The sequence below is a fragment of the Hibiscus syriacus genome, unplaced genomic scaffold (genome assembly GCF_006381635.1).
Source record: "Hibiscus syriacus cultivar Baekdansim isolate YM2019G1 unplaced genomic scaffold, ASM638163v2 tig00110483_pilon, whole genome shotgun sequence".
In the NCBI taxonomy this organism is placed as follows: Eukaryota; Viridiplantae; Streptophyta; class Magnoliopsida; order Malvales; family Malvaceae; genus Hibiscus; species Hibiscus syriacus.
The window spans coordinates 1,877,356-1,896,420 of record NW_024062759.1 but is presented as its reverse complement, the minus strand read 5'-3'; the positions used below and the strand labels follow the sequence as shown (position 1 = coordinate 1,896,420).

The following is a 19,065-nucleotide window of genomic DNA, read 5'->3' as shown; positions in this document are numbered from 1 at the left end:
AACACCGTCTCGATCACTCTTTTGTTGGCTCGTCCCTACATATTTCCAGCCATTTCCGTCGTCTATTAGAGAAAAGCACTAAAACGACACCGTTAAGAACCTCATTTCCGTCAATCCATCTGATGCCCAAGCTTAACTCGCCGCACCAGAATCTTTTCTCTTAAATCTCACGATTCGCCGATCCAACTCGCTAAGTCGGCTCAGCTTGTTTCTCATAGTTGAAAGACTAGAGGGAGATTGTTAAGAGTTACTTATGGCGCTATCGGCTGCTGATTTGCCTGCCTTATACACGTTGCTGGTCAACTCAATGAGCCAGGACGAGACCGTTCGCAAACCGGCCGAGGCGGCTCTCACTCAATCCGAGAGCAGACCTGGTTTCTGCTCTTGCCTCATGGTATTTGTTTACCTTTTTTCTAATCCTCGTTTTTTTCATTTTCTTTAAGATGCATTTGAAATCCACACGCGTTTAAGTTGCAATTTTATTCTTCTGTGTTATTTCAGGAAGTGATTACAGCGAAAGATTTAGTATCTCAAGTGGATATTCGATTATCGGCCTCCGTGTATTTCAAAAACAGTATTAATCGGTATTGGAAAAAGAGACGCGATTCCTCGTAAGTTATAGTCTATTATTTCATGCATTTGATTCATATATGAGTTCAAACTTCAAATTTAGGATCCGCTTTTCAATTTAACTCTTGAAAACTGTACTCTACTTCTTTTAGTAGCAAACACTGCTCTACAAGTTGACAAGGAGTGTTTAACTGTTATTATCTATTTCTCTCTGAAAATAGGTATATATGTTTCCTTAATGACCTAGAATATTTTATTCAGGGGGATAAACAGCGAAGAGAAACTGCATTTAAAGGAAAAATTGCTATCACACTTAAGAGAAGAGAATTATCAGGTATTACTCCCATATTTCATCTATTTGTTGGTAAAGAATTTAAGTTATAACTAGATCATGGAGGCAAGGACTAAGTTGTGTTACGATTTGATTGGATTTAAGTGACCAACTATTTGCTTCTGATATATGTTCCTGGTAACATGGTGGCCTGTAATTTCCTTTGAGTTTACAATCTTTAATATCTTTGTCTTTTTGCATTTTTTCTGATACAGATAGCTCAAATGCTGGCAGTCCTTATTTCCAAAATTGCTCGTTTCGATTATCCTAGGGAATGGTATATATCTTGACTTGTTGGACTCATTAATATTTGTTAACATGCTTCCCAGCTTAATTGAGCTAGAATATGTTTCTGTTTCTCCCTGCTTTACGGGATTTCTTAAAGGATTCTTTTTGTAGTTAATAATATTTATTGATTCGTTGGTATAATGATTTTAGGCCAGAGCTGTTTTCTTTTCTAGCACAGAAGCTTCAATCAGCCGATATTCTTACCTCACACAGGATTTTTATGATTCTCTTTAGAACTTTGAAGGAATTATCCACAAAACGTCTTACTGCAGACCAAAGGAATTTTGCAGAGGTATGTCGTTACCAAAACATCTTCCATAAGTTCCCTCTAATTGAGGTCATGTTGGTCCCCCTGTTTCTCTAGCCTCCCTCCTCTTATTTAAATTTGGATATCCGTTTTCCCTGATCGGATACGGATCACTATTTTAGTTATCCGAAATTTCGGATATCCGAATTTTTGGATCGGATCAGATCCGATATCCGAATTTGCACACCCCTAAATGCTACCCTTACATGTAGGATAGGCTTGAATAGCACTGATTTGAGAAGCACTTTAATGCTGTGAATATATACATTTAGCACTGTAATTAGTGGCTTCTTCATTCTGGTTTATTCGTACTTCATTTCCGTGCTCCATCTTCTCTTAGAAATTAAATTCTACTCATTTTTGGATCAAATCACTATTTTTGCAATAATTGCAGTTCTGTTCTGTAGTCAGGAAGAGTCTGACTTAAAACTTTCTTGGCAGATATCCTCCCATTTATTTGAGTATTGCTGGCATCTTTGCCAAAGGGATATACAAACAATATTACAGGGTTTTTCTACAATCAGTCAGAACTATAATTCGAGTGCTGTGGAGCAGCATCATGATGACCTTTATCTAACATGTGAAAGATGGTTGTTTTCTCTAAAGATAATATGTCAATTAGTCATTTCAGGGTTTCAAAGCGATGCAAAATGTTTTCAGGTACTTATTACTTCTTTCTCTTTCCATTTAGAAAATTTTGAATATTTTAGAGTCAATTGGCAATTCATTATTTATCCCCCACTTAGGCACTTTGGAATGAGAGTATATGATTTAAATGCTTTGTTCTGCAGGAGATAAGACCAGTCAAAGAGGTTTCTCCTGTGCTTTTAAATGCTGCTCAATCATTCCTTCCATACTGTAAGATAGCCTGTTCTTGATGTCAATTTTGGTTCCGTATATCCAAAAACCAGATTTATCTGTATTAGATATTTGTCATTATCCTAAAAGAAGCAATAAGCATGTCCAGTCAAAAGAGTTAACTTGTAATTTCAATTAATAAAAATATTTGCAATCGTTACAATTAGAGCACAAAATGTTTAAAAGTTAGTTCCTGCTTTCTTTTATCCAACCAGATTTTGTTGCATATAAAACTTAATCAATTCTATGGTGTGCTTTAATTTCTACAATTTTCTGCCATCTGGAATATATATGAAGAAAATGGGTTTACATGGTCTGAAATGGTAATCGATTTTATTCCATTGTATTTGTGGAGAAACTACCATTTTCTGTTCTTGAAATTTTGATATCATATTGGCTAGAAAAAGAGATTTTTGTTCCCATTCTTTAAAGAAAAAAGTTGAAGCCATCTCATATACTTGTTACTAGAAGATTTTGTTTGATTAATTTATTTGTATGTGTTACCTTATGTTACAGATTCATCTTTTCAGAATAGGCATCCTAAATTTTGGGACTTTATAAAGAAGGCATGCACTAAATTGATGAAGGTTTTAGTTGCAATTCAACAAAGGCATCCTTACTCATTTGGTGATAAATGTGTTCTTCAACCTGTTCTTGATTTCTGTTTAAATAAGATTACGAATCCTGAGCCAGATATATTGTCCTTTGCACAATTCCTGATTAAATGTATGGTACTGGTAAAAAGTGTGTTGGAATGTAAAGAATACAAACCAAGTTTCACTGGACGGGTTATGGATGAAAATGGTGTTACACTAGAGCAGATGAAGAAAAACAATTCTAATGCTGTTGCTGGTGTTTTGACTTCTCTTCTGCCTAATGAACGGATCATACTTCTATGCAACGTATTAATAAGGAGGTAATTACACTTTCACATCTCCCTTTTGTTATATTAGTTTGTCTTGGCCATTGCACACTGCACAGTATGATGTTTCCTTTTCTATCCCCTTCTTAACCACTCTTGTGGGGAGGAATGAGACTTAGAAAACCATGTTAAAATTAATATATATCAATTACTTTTTGTTTTCATGTTTTAACATCTGTCCTAATTAATGTATTAACAGATATTTTGTTCTAAACTCAAGTGATTTGGAGGAATGGTATGAGAATCCTGAGGCTTTTCATCATGAGCAGGATATGGTTCAGTGGACAGAGAAACTGAGGCCTTGTGCGGAGGCTTTATATATTGTGTTGTTTGAAAACCACAGTCAAGTATGTGGTAATTTTAGTAAATATCATTTAGTTTGTTATTTTGTTACTATCCTTTCTGTTAAATTTTGGTTGGCAGTTGTTTTCCTACAGATACGTGTATGCTTATTTTAATTAAATTGTTATATTTAGCTGCTAGCTCCTGTTGTGGTGTCTATACTTCAAGAGGCGATGAATGGTTGCCCAACTTCGGTGGCTGAAATTACTCCTGGGCTACTTCTTAAAGATGCTGCCTATGGCGCTGCTGCATATGTATATTATGAGCTCTCAAACTACCTTAGCTTCAAAGATTGGTATGCCCAATCTCTAGTATGCTATATTTGGTGTGTATTCACTTGATAATTTTGCTGTGATTATACTTGCTCTTCCCTTGGTGGTTTGGGGTGGCCTTTATCTTCTTTCAAGGGTGGCATCACGAGGTTATTTGGTTTATCCACTATTATGTGTTTTATGATTTTTAACAGAATAATCCAAACTCTAGTTCCTTCCCTTTTAAAACTTATTCCTCAGTTCAGTTCTTAAGTTGTTAATGAACTGCTCTAGTTGCATTGTGAATAAAACCGATCATATTCTCATTTCCTATTGCAAGGATGATGAAATACCTTTCCTTTTTCTTCTGACAAAATCCTGGATTACAGGTTTAATGGTGCTTTATTCCCTGAACTTTCTAATGGTCATCCAAATATGCGTATCATCCATCGGAAAGTTGCATTAATATTAGGACAATGGGTTTCTGAGGTAATATAATATTTTATTGGTCTTATCGATATCCTGTCCAAGCATTCTTTCTGTGATGTATTTGTTTGTTTGTAGCATGCATGCTCGCCAAAACAGTATGTTGAGGCAGTCATCAGTTTAACTTGATGTTGACCCACATTTTTCTGGTCAAAAGCTTGCACAATCTTCATTTAGCTCCCACAAAATGATGGTTACTAAACCTTTTCATATCTGACATGGTAAATTTCTAATTGAGCCTTGAAATTTGTTTCCCTCATATAACAAACTAATGATTCATGATAAGCCATAACTCTAAAATCCTTTGGCACTTGATCCTGTTCCAGTTGCTGGAGCACTAGTGTTTCAAATTTATATGCTAAATATTAGGTTTGATATATCTTGTATTTAATGTATGATATTACGTAGTTAATGTAGGATATTACTTTATGTATTGTAAGACCTTTCTACTTGTAAATATCCCCCTAATGTCGATGAATAAAATATGAGAAAATATTCTCTTGCTAATATTTTTACAACTAGAATTTAGAGTACATTAATCAAGGGAAGAGTTTGGGTAAGTGCCACTAGGAATAGACTCTGAGTGGTGCATTGGATGATTGATTTTTAAATGAACCTATATCAAGAATCGACGAATCTGGAATTTGTAATGTTGATATAATACTGTGTATCCATTTGTTATTCCTCTTTAATTTATATTTTGGTTGCAGCAGGAAATTAGTCATAATGATTCTTTACTGATGTTTGCATTCCTGCAGATTAAGGATGACACAAAAAGACCGGTATACTGTGCCTTGATACAGTTGTTACAGGCCAAAGACCTATCTGTGAGAGTATGTTCTATCAGTTTCCTTTTCCTTTTTAATGACGTTTCCCTGCTTCTCTCTGCCCCTTCATAATAACCTATTTATGAAGGTTTTGTACTTTGCTCACTATGTTGTGTTTTGTTGGTTTAGCTAGCTGCCTGCAGATCATTGTGTTTTCATATTGAAGATGCAAATTTTTCAGAGAAGGATTTTTCAGATCTACTTCCTGTTTGCTGGGTTTCATGTTTTAATTTGGTCAAAGAAGTTCAAGAGTTTGATTCAAAGGTAATTCTGTTGTTGGTTGTTGTTGATGTTTACGACTTGCTTAGGCATTATTTTCCTTCCATTTTTATAGAAAAGGTAATTTATATACTGGACTGTGGAAAATTTCTGTAATCTATACTCAGCTTAAATATTTCTTTCATGAATGTATGACCTCTGATGATAATATTGAGTAGACGTGCATATTACTTGAAAACCTTTTTGTACTGATGTGCTTTGCTTGTTCCTACTTTAGATTATTTTTGTCATGATTTGTTTCAGTAATATAGATTCTCAAATATGAGATGCAAATTCTGGCATTGGGAGTCTGTCTAGATTTAAATGAGTCTTTGTTTGTGTTTGTAAGCTTAAATGCACTTGTATATGCAACTGTATATCCTGACATTTAATTCACATTTTGCTCAGTTTGCTGCTTTTCACATAAATTTCAGGTCCAGGTTTTAAATTTGATATCTGTTCTTCTGGGCCACGTCAATGAAGTCATCCCATATGCTAAAAACTTGATGCAGTTTTTCCAGACGGTATTGTTGCCAATACTAAATTTGAAAATTTCATATGCTTTGTTGTTGACAATATATGTACAAGGAGTTTTTAATAGGGAACCTTTTTACTAAAGTAGATGATTACAATTTTACAAATTGTTGTTGTGAAACATGGGGAAAATTTTCCTGTCATGCGTGATTAATAATCCCTCCGTCCCACTAAAATTATCACTTATTGATTTTGTTTGGTCAATTTTTTTTACTTTGACTCATTATTTAAAATTTATTATTGATAAAATTTTGAGATTAAAAATGTCAAGCATCTTCTGTCATGTTGTGAAACATTGTAGATGACTTGATCATCTTCTGTCAAGCATCTCTCTCCCAGATTAAAAATGTCAAGAGAGTATTGAGGATTTTTAGTGTTATGACAGGGTTGCATCTTAATCTAGCTAAGAGTAAGCTATTTGGTATTAATGTGGAAGAGGAAGTTTTATCAGAATGGGCATCTTCGGTGGGCTGCTCTATTGATTCTCTTCCAACAGATTACTTGGGACTTCCTCTAGGTGCTAAGAAAAACTCAGAAGCCTTATGGGATCCAGTTTTCAAGAATTTTAGTTCCAAACTAGCCGGCTGGAAAGCTAATTGTCTCTCATTGGCGGGCAGGACAGTTTTATTAAAGTCGGTGTTAACATCCCTACCAATATTCTTCTTATCTCTTTTTAGAATGCCTTGTAAAATTGGTAAGAAGCTTAATTCTTTAATGGCCAGTTTCCTATGGGGGGATAATGAGGACAAAAGGAAGATACACTGGGTTAATTGGAAATCAGTCTGCACGCCTCTAAATTGTGGTGGCCTTGGTGTTCTTGATGTGAACATATCTAATCGGGCTCTTTTGGGAAAATGGGTGTGGAAGTTCGCCAATGAAAAAAATACTTTGTGGAAAAGTGTGTTATGTTGCAGGCACAAGGTAAGTAGTAATTCCATGTCTATTTGTAAGGTTTTTTCGCCCAAATCTTCTTGGATTTGGAGAGGGATTGCCAACAATTTCTTGAAGAACGACTCGGAGGGTGAACGTATCAGATCTAACTCCAAGTTGAAACTGGGAAATGGAAAGTCTATTGCATTTTGGACGGATTCATGGGCTGATGAGTCTCCTTTAAAATATCTTTCCCTAGAATGTATGCGTTGTCAACAAATAAATGGGGTATGGTCGCTGAGTTTGGAAGTTCAGATTCGAACGGTTGGGTGTGGAACATCGATACCAGAAGGAATTTGTGTGACTGGGAGTTGGATCAGTGGCTGGATTTAATGACAAAACTGAAGGACTTTAAACTGACTGATTCAGTTGAAGACTTTCTTTCTTGGTCTGCAAGTGGGGATGGACTGTTTTCAGTGAAATCTTGTAGAAAGGAACTCGGCAAGGTGTCTGGGGAGTCCGATTTATGGGTAAAAGGGGTGTGGCAGGGTTTATCTCCTCCTCGTGTTGAAGTCTTCCTGTGGCAGCTAGCTCATCAGAAAGTGGCAGTGAGAGAGGAGTTGGTGAAAAGAGGTTTGCAGCTAGGGGATGAAATTTTATGTCCGTTTTGTAAAAAACAGGTGGAATCAGTTCAGCATTTATTTATTTCATGTGATGTTGTTTGGGAACTTTGGAACAAGATAGCAAGCTATTGGGAAATAGCCTTAGTCCTTCCAAAGGATCCACCTTCTTTGCTATGTTCTTGGGGTGAGCTGAGGGGGAAATCGTTGATTTGGAAATTTATCCCGGGAGTAGTATTTTGGTCGATATGGAAAGCTAGGAATGCAATGGTGTTCGATGGTTCCCCCTTGGATAGGATGTCTCTGTTTTTATTGCTAGATTCAGGTTATCTAAATGGTTTCTAGCCAAGTATCCTAAGTGTCCTATTCAGGAGGATGTGCTGATTGGTGATCCATCTCTTGCAGATGGTATTAAAGCTCTCAACATTTACAATTTTCAGGTTTCTCGCTGGATTCCACCCCCTATGGATTTTTTGAAGATGAATGTCGATGGAGCTGTTAGACTTGATGGCTCAAATGGAGGTATAGGAGGTATTTTGAGAGATTGGAATAGCAACTCCCTTCTGACTTTTTCAGAAAATGTAGGTCAGGGTCCCCCGCCGGTTGCTGAGTTAAAGGCTATTAAGAGAGGCATTGAAATCTATATGTCTTCTTGTTGGGTTAAGGTTGGAAGGTTGATTGTGGAAAGTGACTGTAAGTCGGCTGTGGAATGGGTCCATACACCAGCTATGGCCCCAGTTTTTATCCTCCCATTAGTTAAAGAGATTTCATCTTTTATCACGGACAGGGTGCACTCTATTAGACTGATTCCAAGGGTGTGTAATGGGGAGGCTGATAGTTTAGCAAAGATGGGAATTGGTTGATGTTTAGTCGTTTCCAGTGCGTTTTATCGTTTGAGTTTAGGTTTTCGGTTATGTTGAGTAGCTTAGTCTGTTGTGTTTTTTCAGTATGGTGTCTACGTTAAATCTTATGTAATTTCGGAGGAGTAATAAAGTTTCTAAGGCACTCTTTTCCTCCTTCTTTGATCAAGAAGGAGGTTTTTAAGGAGGCCTGTCATTCTTATCAAAAAAAAAAAATTATTGATAAAATTTTGAGAAAATGTATTTTAAAAACCTTCAATCAAGTAGTTTTTTAAAATAATTATGGACAAAGCTCTAAAAAAAATTGACCACCAAAAGCTAGCAAGTGAAAATTTAATGGGATGAAGGGATCCAGGGAGCAGTAGTTATTAGAACAATAAAATTGTAACTGGACCGCCAAGCAAAGTATTGAGCATAAATGAGTTATAGTTAACTTGGTTACACATGCTATAGACTGTACGGATCAGGTGCTCATTTAAAATATATGTTCTAATTTGCTTTAGCCTTTGAATGTGAAAAGGTTTGGGAGGAATCTTCTGGTGAAAGCCTCCTACAGATACAGCTTCTTATTGCTTTGCGGAACTTTATTGTTGCACTTGGATATCAATCACCTAGTTGTTATGCAATGCTCCTGCCCATTCTTCAAAAGGGAATTGAGATAAATGGCCCAGATGAACTCAATCTTCTGGAGGATAGCATGTTGGTCAGACTACTGACCGAAACTTTGATTATTTATCTGGCTGCATTTACCATAAATAACTTGTGCTTAATGTTCTCTTATCTGCAGCTGTGGGAGGCTACACTTTCTCATGCACCTGCAATGGTTCCTCAACTCTTAGCATATTTCCCATGTCTTGTGGAAATATTGGAAAGAAATTTTGACCAGTTACAGGTTAGTGTAGAAAACAGACTGTGTAGAAAACAGACAAGTCTGTTATTTTTATTCTTGTGTACATTCAGTAGAACATATTACATATTTATATACAAATTATGCCTCTAAACTAGGAAACTCTAAGAAAGGAAACTAATCCTAGGAGATGTAATCCCTTGAAATAAGGGATTGAAAAACAGAAACATAATCTCTTAACTTAAGGGATTGACAACTCATTTCTATAATTCCTACACTCCCCCTCAAATTGGTGTATATATGTTGTATATACCCAGTTTGAATGACATCTCATCAAAAGTCACTCATGGAAGGGCTTTGGTGAAGATATCTGCCAGCTGTTTCTTCGTCGGAATGTACTGCAGTTTTGCAACTCCATTGTTGACCTTCTCGTAAATAAAATGTCTGTTTATCTCAATGTGTTTCGTTCTATCATGCTGCACTGGGTTTTTTGCTATACTCATAGCTGATTGACTGTCACTAAAAATCTCAAAATTCTTCTTGTCATCTAAGTCCAGTTTTGTGAGCAGTCTTTTAATCCACATTCCTTCACATATTCCGAGAGACATTGCTCTAAACTCTGACTCAACACTACTTCAAGAGACAACAGCTTGTTTCTTACTTCTCAAAGTCACCAAATTACCCCAAACGTAGGTACAGTAGCCACTAACTGACCTTCTATCAGTTAATTCACCTCCCCAGCTTGCATCCGTATAAACCTTCACTGTTCTGTCTTGATTTTTTCTAAATATAAGTCCAGCTCCTGGGGTAAATTTCAAGAACCTTAAAATTCTGTTAACAACTTCCAAATGTTCTTCTCGAGGATCACTCATATGTTGGCTGACAATGCTCACTGAGTATGCAATATCAGGCATGGTTGGTGAAAGGTAGATTAACTTCCCAACTAACCTTTGGTAGGTTTCGTTGTTTACTGGATTTCCAGTTCTTTCCTTGCAAAATTTCAAGCCTGGCTCCATTGGAGTTTCAACTGGTTTGCAGTCGAGCATCCCAGTTTCTGCAAGAAGATCCAAAACATACTTACGCTGGTTTATGACCAGCCCTTCCTCGGACCTTGCAACTTCCATACCCAGGAAATACCTCATACTCCCTAAATCCTTGGTTTCAAACTCCTTTGCAAGATTCATCTTTAGCTTTTCTATTTCTTCTATATCACTGCCAGTTATAATCATATCATCTACATAGACAATTAGGAGGATTATCTTACCACTCGGTGTAATTTTTCTGAATAATGTGTGATTCGCTTGGCTTTGTTTGAAACCATTCTGTGTCATAGCCTTAGCAAATCGATCAAACCAAGCCCTGGGAGACTGTTTTAAGCCATATAAGGATTTATTGAGCTTGCACACAGTTTTCTTAGTGACCTTTCCTTCTAATCCGGGGGGACCTCCATGTATACCTCTTCTTCAAGGTTCCCATTCAGAAAAGCATTCTTTATGTCCAGCTGATGCAATTTCCAGTCCATGTTAACAGCTACTGATAACAATATTCTTATGGTATTCAATTTTGCAACCGGTGCAAAAGTCTCCTGGTAGTCGATGCCATAGGACTGAGAAAAACCTTTAGCAACCAGCCTTGCCTTGTATCTTTCCACACTCCCATCCGAATGATATTTGACTGTGAATATCCACCTGCATCCAACAGCTCTCTTCCCTTTTGGCAAATCTGTCAAACTCCATGTCTTATTCTTTTGCAACGCTTTTATCTCTTCTTCCACATCCTTTTTTCCACTCAGGAGATTGAAATGCTTCTGTCACATTTCTTGGGATTTTCACAGTGTTAATGCTGGCAGTGAAGGCCCTGAAATTAGACTGTAATTTCCCATATGCAACATACTTATTTATGGGATGAGCAGTGCATTTTCTTACCCCCTTCCTAATAGCAATAGGAAAGTCATCAAGATCAACAGTAGTAGCCTCTTGGTAACCATCATTACCTTCTGTTTCAGCTGCAACAGGATCCGAATCTGGTTCTTGGCAAATGCTAGGCTGACTGATTTCTTCAGTAACATCTTTCCTTCTTATTGAGTAAACACTGAGTTGTTTCGGTTGGGGAGTTATGTTTTCAGGGTCATTGTTAGGTGCATTTTTTTGTAGTGGTGGAAGGTGTTTTGCACGGACTAGAGTGCTGAGATAAGGAGGAAGGTAATTCATCAGAGTTATTTAGGTTATTCTCATCACCCTCCCTAGGAACTGGGACAGTGCTAGCTGGCTTTGGAGAGACAGTAATAGGTAAGGAAAGGATAGGCTGTAAAGAAATATCGGTTTGAGCAGGTTGAAATTCCTTGTAACTAATAGGCTGTAAAGAAATATCGGTTTGAACAGGCTGAAATTCCTTGTAAATCTCCCCCTGAATTTCTGTTCCTGAAAAATAAGGTTGGTTTTCAAAAAATGTAACATCAAAGGAGACATAGGTCTTTTTTGTGGAAGGTGAGTAACACTTGTAACCCTTCTGACTCGAAGAATAGCCCAAGAACACACACTTTATGGACCTAGGATCTAATTTCCCTCTGTTGTGGATATGAACAAAGGTTGTACACCCAAACACCCAAGGAGAAAGACTTGAGTTTAAATGTTTAAAATGGGGATACAACTAAAACAGAACCTTAGTAGGAATTTTGAAATCTAAGGTCTTGGCATTCTATTGATGAGGTAAGTGGCTGTAAGAAGAGCTTCCCCCCAAAGATACTTAGGAGCATTAGCAGCAAACATAAAAGACCTAGTAACCTCTAGAAGATGTCTATTTTTCCTTTCTGCTACCCCGTTTTGTTGAGGTGTGTTGACACAAGAAGTAAGGTGAACAATGCCTTTTTCCTTAAAGAAATACCCAAGGGTTTATTCAAATACTCACTCCCATTGTCACTCCTTAGAATTTTGATTTTTGTGTCAAATTGGGTTTCAACTTTTTGATAAAAACTTTTAAAGAGAGACTCAACCTCAGATTTTTCTCTCATTAAGAAAACCCATGTTGTCCTAGAGTAATCATCTATAAAAGACACAAACCACTTATACCCAGAAATACTTTTGACAGGAGAAGGGCCCCAAATGTCACAATGGATGATGGAAAAAGGTGTTGTTGGTTCAAATTTGGCTGGAATATATGGTTTTCTGGTGTGTTTGGCCATTTGACAAATTTCACAGGAAAACAAAGATGGATCTTTATTAATGAATAAGTTCGGTAACATTTTGGAAAGATAGAAAAAATTAGGATGACCTAATCTAGAGTGCCATAACATAATTTTATTGGTATTGAGATCAGAAGATAAAACTAGTTTCCTAAGAGCACTGGATAAGGCATGATTATGAGATGCTTTACCTCCAAGGGTGTACAATCCTTTGCCCAGCCTAGCACTGCCAATCACCCTCTTCGAGCCCTGTGCCTGAAAAATGCAACCACCATTACCAAACACAACATTACAACCAAAATCTTTAATTAATTTGCTGGCTGACAACAGATTGCATGCAAGTCTAGGAACATAGAGGACATTATGAAGCAGTAGATTTTTGTTTAATGTAACAGAACCACTCCCTTTGACTGTAGTGAGAGAGCCATATGCTATTTTGATAGAAGCTGGTAAGTTGCTTTCACTATATTCCTCCAAGAGATCAATATTTCCTGTCATATGATCTGATGCACCCGAGTCTATTATCCATTGTACCGAGGAAGCATATGGATTATTTCCATCAGTAGTAGTATAAGTCACATTTGTAGGCTTGGTTGTCATACTGCTCAAAATCTGCTGCAGTTCCTCTATCTGTTTCTTGCTAAAACTGCTTGAGGAATCATCTTGAGAGGCAATATGAGGCTCCTTTTGAAACCTGGACCGTGTGGGCTGCCAATCGGCTGGTTTTCTATGCAGCTTCCAACATTGATCTATCATATGGCCTGGCTTCTTACAATGTTCACACCAAAGGCGATTTTTCCTCTGTTGCTTTGAAAATTTGAAATCTGAAGTCTGAAAATTAGATTGAGAGGGGCTGGTCTGGGAAGTGATTTCGGATGCTGAGGGATCCGGATTAGCCATAAAAAAATAGAGTTGAATAGGAATTGATATAAAGAGAAGCGGAAATAGGATTGATCGCTCTAACCTGATACCATGTAGAAAACAGACTGTAGAAAACAGACAAGTCTGTTATTTTTATTCTTGTGTACATTCAGTAGAACATATTACATATTTATATACAAATTATGCTTCTAAACTAGGAAACTCTAAGAAAGGAAACTAATCCTAGGAGATGTAATCCCTTGAAATAAGGGATTGAAAAACAGAAACAGAATCTCTTAACTTAAGGGATTGAAACTCATTTCTATAATTCCTACAGTTAGGCTTCTTTAATCATTTCTGTCTATGTTAGGTCAGAGCTTTCATTCCCTTTTCTGTAGTGGTTCATCAAGAAAGTAGGATTTCGGAGGCTCCTTTAAGAAAAATGTAGGATTGTATGGTCTTGGATTGTCTAATGCTGCATTTGGTTCTTTAGGCTTCTATATGGTCATAAATCATTGTTTACTGGTCACCCACCCACCCACCAATCTCTCTTTTTGTTGATTCTATATTGATCTGATTATGCTTGCAGGTTGCTGTTGACATTACTGAAGGTTATATCATTTTGGGTGGAAGAGAATTTCTTAGTATGCATGCTTCCAGCGTGGCTAAGCTTCTAGATCTTATTGTTGGAAACGTTAATGATAGAGGGCTGCTTTCAACTCTTCCTGTCATTGACATTTTGATACAGGTATCATATTGTAAATTTTCAGGGCAGTGTCATCACAAAAATAGGCTGAATTTTGAAGAAGCCAGTATCAGTTTGTGTAATACTGATTCCCCCTCCCCCAATATAATTATCCATGGAAAAAGTTTTAATAATGAATATGACCATAAGGACACCTTTGTGCGTGTATTCTTGCAGCCTTTTATTTCCTTATACAAAGTTGTCAATTGTGTTCTATCTTGGGAAATATTGTGTGCCAACTGTCCTACTTCCTGTCATGCCTACAAACCATTACATCCAATAATGTGAAACAATTGCATTATCATATGTTCATGTTTTAAAGAGAATGCCACTTGTTTCTTTATCAGGTATGCTTTAAGAGAACATTAGTTCACATTTTATGACATATGATGTAATTGTAGTGGAGGGTTCTGGAAAGAGGAGACTTACTCAAGTATACTCATAAAAGTTTTAGTCAAGCACATATCTAGTAGAATAATAGCATGAGAAGCTGGGGCGTTTTAGTTTGTTCATATGAAATGAGTATTTACCGCTGGGCTTTGCATCCTTAAGTTGCTAAAAGTTCATGAAGAGGATGACTGTTCCTTAGATTGCTAAAAGAGCAACTAAATTGTTTGATCAAATGATAGAATTGTTCGCTGACTAGCATGGAGGTTTAAAATCATTAAAACTGTATTGGATCTTAGAAACTGAATCAGTTGTAATCATTCATCTTTTTGCTATTTTGTAGTGCTACCCCATGGAAGTGCCGCCATTAATCAGCAGTACTTTACAAGTAAGCATGGTTCTTTACCCCATCAAAATCTTTTGTCATTCATGTTCACAGTTATATTTATTGTGCTATATGCATTGTCTTGACATCTGATTCTTGCTCTGCCTTGTAAAATATTGGCAGAAATTAGTTGTTATTTGCTTGAGTGGAGGGGACGATGGTGATCCTTCGAAGACAGCTGTTAAGGCATCCGCAGCTGCCATCCTAGCAAGGATTTTGGTGATGAATACCAACTATCTTGCACAGCTAACGTCAGAACCTTCTCTTTCTTCACTACTGCAGCAGACTGGTGTAGCCATTGAAGATAATATTCTTCTTTGTCTGGCTGACATATGGCTTGACAAGGTTAGTAGAAAATGTATCCGTACAAAGTAGAAAATGATGGTCAGTTGGTTTGATGCCTTGACTCGGGAAGAATCAAAGAAAAAAAACCCTGCTTTTATTTTCTCTGTTTTTACCCTCTAGAGGTTGTTAGGATTGTGAAATTGATAACTCGAGTTGATCTGGCAAGCTTCTTCAAGTTAATTTTTTCCCTTTATATCTTTGCATGTTTATACAGGTAGACAATGTATCTTATCCCCAGAAGAAAATATTTGCCCTTGCACTTTCCATAATTTTGACTATAAGGCTGCCTCAAGTTCTGGACAAACTTGATCAGATGTTAAGGTACAAGCTCGATTTTGATTTGATGATATCCGCAACCTAGCATTGGATAACATTTAATCATTGATATGATGATCAACTTTATGCAGTGTCTGCACCAGTGTAATTTTGGGAGGGACTGATGATTTAACTGAGGAAGTGTCAAGGTAATACACCAAATGCCATTGTATTGTAAACTTTGTTTGGTGGAGATTCGTAACTGTTGTCATTCTTAATTTTTGCTAATAAATTGCAGTGGCGATGCCATGAGCTCTAGCAGGTCTCATGGTGAGGGATTCCTTCCGAGTAAGGAGTTAAGGAGAAGACAGGTTAAAATTCTTTAGTTAAATCATTCACAACGTTGTATGTCTTTTTAGTTAATTATTTATGATGGATCGGTTTTGCCATCATTCAGATCAAACTCTCAGACCCTATCAACCAAATGTCATTGGAAAACTCGGTGCGAGAAAACCTTCAAACATGTGCTTCAGTTCATGGGGAGTCGTTTAATTCAGCTATGAGTAGTATCCATCCTGCAGCTTTTGCACAATTGAAGCAGGCGCTGAAAATGCCATAGGCAAGCCCTGAAATACTTTTTTTTATCAACTGAGGTCCTATATTCTGGGATGTTATTTTTATTTTACCAAAGACTCAGAAAACTATTTTGGGTAAGATTTTCTAATCTTCTTAAATAGCCATGATCTTCAATAACCTAATTTGCGTTGAATTCTTTGGCTTATTATACAAATTGATGCCTGCACAAGTTGTACTTTTTAACAATTTTGTCTCAAATTGGTACCTGGACTTGGAAAAAATTCTCAAATCGGTACGAATATTGCCTTGTCACTTCAACAACTGATTAGGTTGCTAGTATGGTTGGAGATGCTGACATCATCAAGTGCCATGTGTCACAATCTGATTGGTTGTTGAAGTGCCACATCAGGACCAGGTACCAATTTGCATAATAAGCCGAATTCTCTGGAGTTTAGGTAGGGATTTTACTTGGTTTCTAGCGAGTTCATGAAATGAAATGTGCGCATCTATTTAATGCTCCCCCTTTTTCTTATTTCAGGTGACATTCATGGTTTTGGATTCTTTTATAAATTTCTGCTATGGGGTGCCTGCATATGGTGAGTTGTTGATTTCTTTCATGTTGTTAAATTTGGCCTCATTTTCTTTCCAGCAGTTGAACTCTGTAAATTGCTTTGCTGATTCTTTTACTGCCTTCCAGGGTTCATGGGAAAGTCTTTTGCGTCTGGAAATGAAAATTTTCTAGGAAAAAAAGGGTTGGGAATTAAATAACTCATACATAGGGCGTGGACGAGTTTTAAGTTCATTATGCATTTTTAAAAATGCCTTACAGTTGTAAAAAAAAGGAATACTTATATTATGAAATACGGATTGCTTTTTAAGATTTTTTTGGTTACCTACCTGAATTGTCACGTTCGTTTCAGTTTTGTTCACTTTTGATCATCAGTTTTGAAAATGTTACGTTTTGGTCACTAATGTCGATTTATTAAATTTTGGCCACTTATGCTCTTGATTGCTACATTTTGATCACTAAATTGTTAATTCCTGTTAATTTGGTGCGAATTAGTAAAAGAGCTAATTTTTTATTTGACCATTGAAATTTAGATATGGTACTGATTTGATCTTAAATTTTAGATGAAATATTATTTTGATCTTAAACATTATATTAAATGTCAATTTGATCAAAGTCCCCGTCGTTTGTTGTCACCTATCATTGTCGTCATCAATCACTATTGACTGTCATCAGTTGTTAACGATCGTTGGTTTTCAAAAATTTTAATTCATTATTTTTTTGACTCAACACGAATTCAATGTTTGTTTCATACAAAATATATTTCAATTATCGTGAGTTGTCATTAATCGTTATATTTGACATATGACGTGTTATATCATTGCTTATGAATATATGGCAATGTTATATCATTGTTTTTGTATATATGGTATGTGTTATGTCATTAGTCTAGGCATAAAAGATTTGTCACGACAATCACAAATGTTAATTATTAGTTTACGAACAATTTATATTTATTTTGACCTAAAATGAAACATTAAGATAAGATTATAATTGTTTTAGAAAAATAAAAATAAGATTGTCTTAGAAAATAAGGATTGATAACAGCGTCAATCGATTATTGGAAGGTTCAGCGTTTCAACATGGAATCAAATATCACACCACCAATACACACACAAGCCAAAAACAAAATCTCCAATGATTACCCCCAGAACCAAATGGACAGCCCTCAGAATTAGAAGGCAAAAACAGTAAGCCAATTCGCTACAATTTCACATAAACATTAAACTCTGATCCTTGGGTGGAAATATTCCAATGTGAATGATGTGAACTTCATCCAGTATTATATGGATGCAGGTGTAGGCGTACCAGGCTGAATCTTCCTTGTCCTCGGAGGCTGCATTTTCTACTTGTTTCCTATCCCAATGAGATCAGCAGTGACTGTTGCATCTTTGCTTTCTTCTCTCTTTCCTTGACTTCCAGCTAACTTCTTCAACCATCTCCATGAAGAACTCCAAATCTGAACACGTCAATGTCACCCAACTTCACTGAGTTTCCCCACATGTCTTTTAATTGGACGGATTTTATATAAATTGCACGCAAGTACACTTTTCCCACACTTTTACAATTGTATATAATTATAAGGATTTTATCAGAAACATGTCGGAACCTCAAAATTGGAACACTTGTAGGGGGATATCCCTTGTATCAAAATTAGACCTATAAAAATAAGTTAGGGTAAATTACGTGTTTAATACTTAAACTATCAGTTTTGATATGTTCTATAGTACCTAAACTTTTAATTTCTTCAAAATCATATTTAAAGTTTAGTTTTTTTGTTTCATTTTAGTACCCCTATTGGAAACTGAACATTAAGTTTTGAAAAAAATTAAAAGTTTAAGTACTAAAACGGACTAAAATTAATAGTTTAGGTACTAAATACGTTAAGTTTTTAATGATGGGTACTAAAATAAAACAAAAACTAAACATTAAATATGAATTTTAAAAACATTAAAAATCTAAATACTAAAACGGACCAAAACTAATAATTTAGGTACTAACTATAAAATAAATCGAAAAACAGAAATGACATCAACTTGAAAAATAAATCGAATTTCAAAACAAGTGAAACTACTCTATGTCCGAGTCGAATTGAATGACTGGATTGTCAAACCTCGACCCAACTTTTCTCATACTAATAATCCATGCTTATATTATTGATCTATTATATCTGAATCATTTACATTATTAATTTATAATATTTTAATTATTAAAATACTAGAAATTATTAATTTAACGATGTGACACATTAAGGAAAAATATTATTTTTATAAATTTATATTAGTTAATATCACATTTAAGTAAATATCACTTGAACTTTAGATAAAAATCAATTTAACTTTCAATCTAAATTCTCTAATAAAAATGCTATTTAATAAATTAATTTCAAGAGATATAATAGTCTCCTTTGTACGATAATGATGTAACAATTGACTGGTGCAATTTATTTATATTTTATTAAGTTAAGGTGGATTTAGATACTTAATTATATTTGATAATAGACGTTCAATCACCCTACTGTATTTGATAGTAGACGCTCAATCACTTTGTATATTTAATAACATACGCTTAATCATTCTGCTGCAATTGCT

At 35.9% G+C, this 19,065-nt stretch overlaps 1 protein-coding gene across 2 annotated transcripts; it reads left to right on the top strand.

Annotated features, from left to right (window-relative positions):
• Positions 1 to 16,874, top strand: LOC120129268 (importin-11-like). Of its 2 annotated transcripts, XR_005516720.1 has the most exons (25): positions 1 to 394; positions 502 to 611; positions 832 to 904; positions 1,117 to 1,178; positions 1,340 to 1,481; positions 1,938 to 2,156; positions 2,288 to 2,354; positions 2,871 to 3,270; positions 3,476 to 3,623; positions 3,753 to 3,913; positions 4,259 to 4,358; positions 5,114 to 5,188; positions 5,312 to 5,446; positions 5,875 to 5,964; positions 8,845 to 9,027; positions 9,112 to 9,216; positions 13,803 to 13,961; positions 14,689 to 14,733; positions 14,854 to 15,075; positions 15,290 to 15,396; positions 15,483 to 15,539; positions 15,629 to 15,701; positions 15,788 to 15,949; positions 16,445 to 16,502; positions 16,604 to 16,874. XR_005516720.1 is itself a non-coding variant. In XM_039146815.1 (23 exons), the coding sequence occupies exons 1-23, from the start codon at positions 254 to 256 to the stop codon at positions 15,947 to 15,949; spliced, it is 3,036 nt and encodes a 1,011-aa protein (XP_039002746.1). In that variant the 5' UTR covers positions 1 to 253; the 3' UTR covers positions 15,950 to 16,045. The 2 variants fall into 2 exon arrangements, 1 of the variants encoding a protein (XP_039002746.1); XM_039146815.1 differs by lacking the exons at positions 16,445 to 16,502; positions 16,604 to 16,874 and having other exon boundaries at positions 15,788 to 16,045.
• The last annotated feature ends 2,191 nt before the right edge of the window (positions 16,875 to 19,065 follow it).

Bases quoted from the DNA above. Each gene is read 5' to 3' on its own strand.
- LOC120129268 (XM_039146815.1), top strand. From the start codon at position 254: ATGGCGCTATCGGCTGCTGATTTGCCTGCCTTATACACGTTGCTGGTC. The intron at 3,914-4,258 runs GTATGCCCAATC...CCTGGATTACAG, and splicing joins TACCTTAGCTTCAAAGATTG to GTTTAATGGTGCTTTATTCC. The intron at 14,734-14,853 runs GTAAGCATGGTT...AAATATTGGCAG, and splicing joins TAATCAGCAGTACTTTACAA to AAATTAGTTGTTATTTGCTT.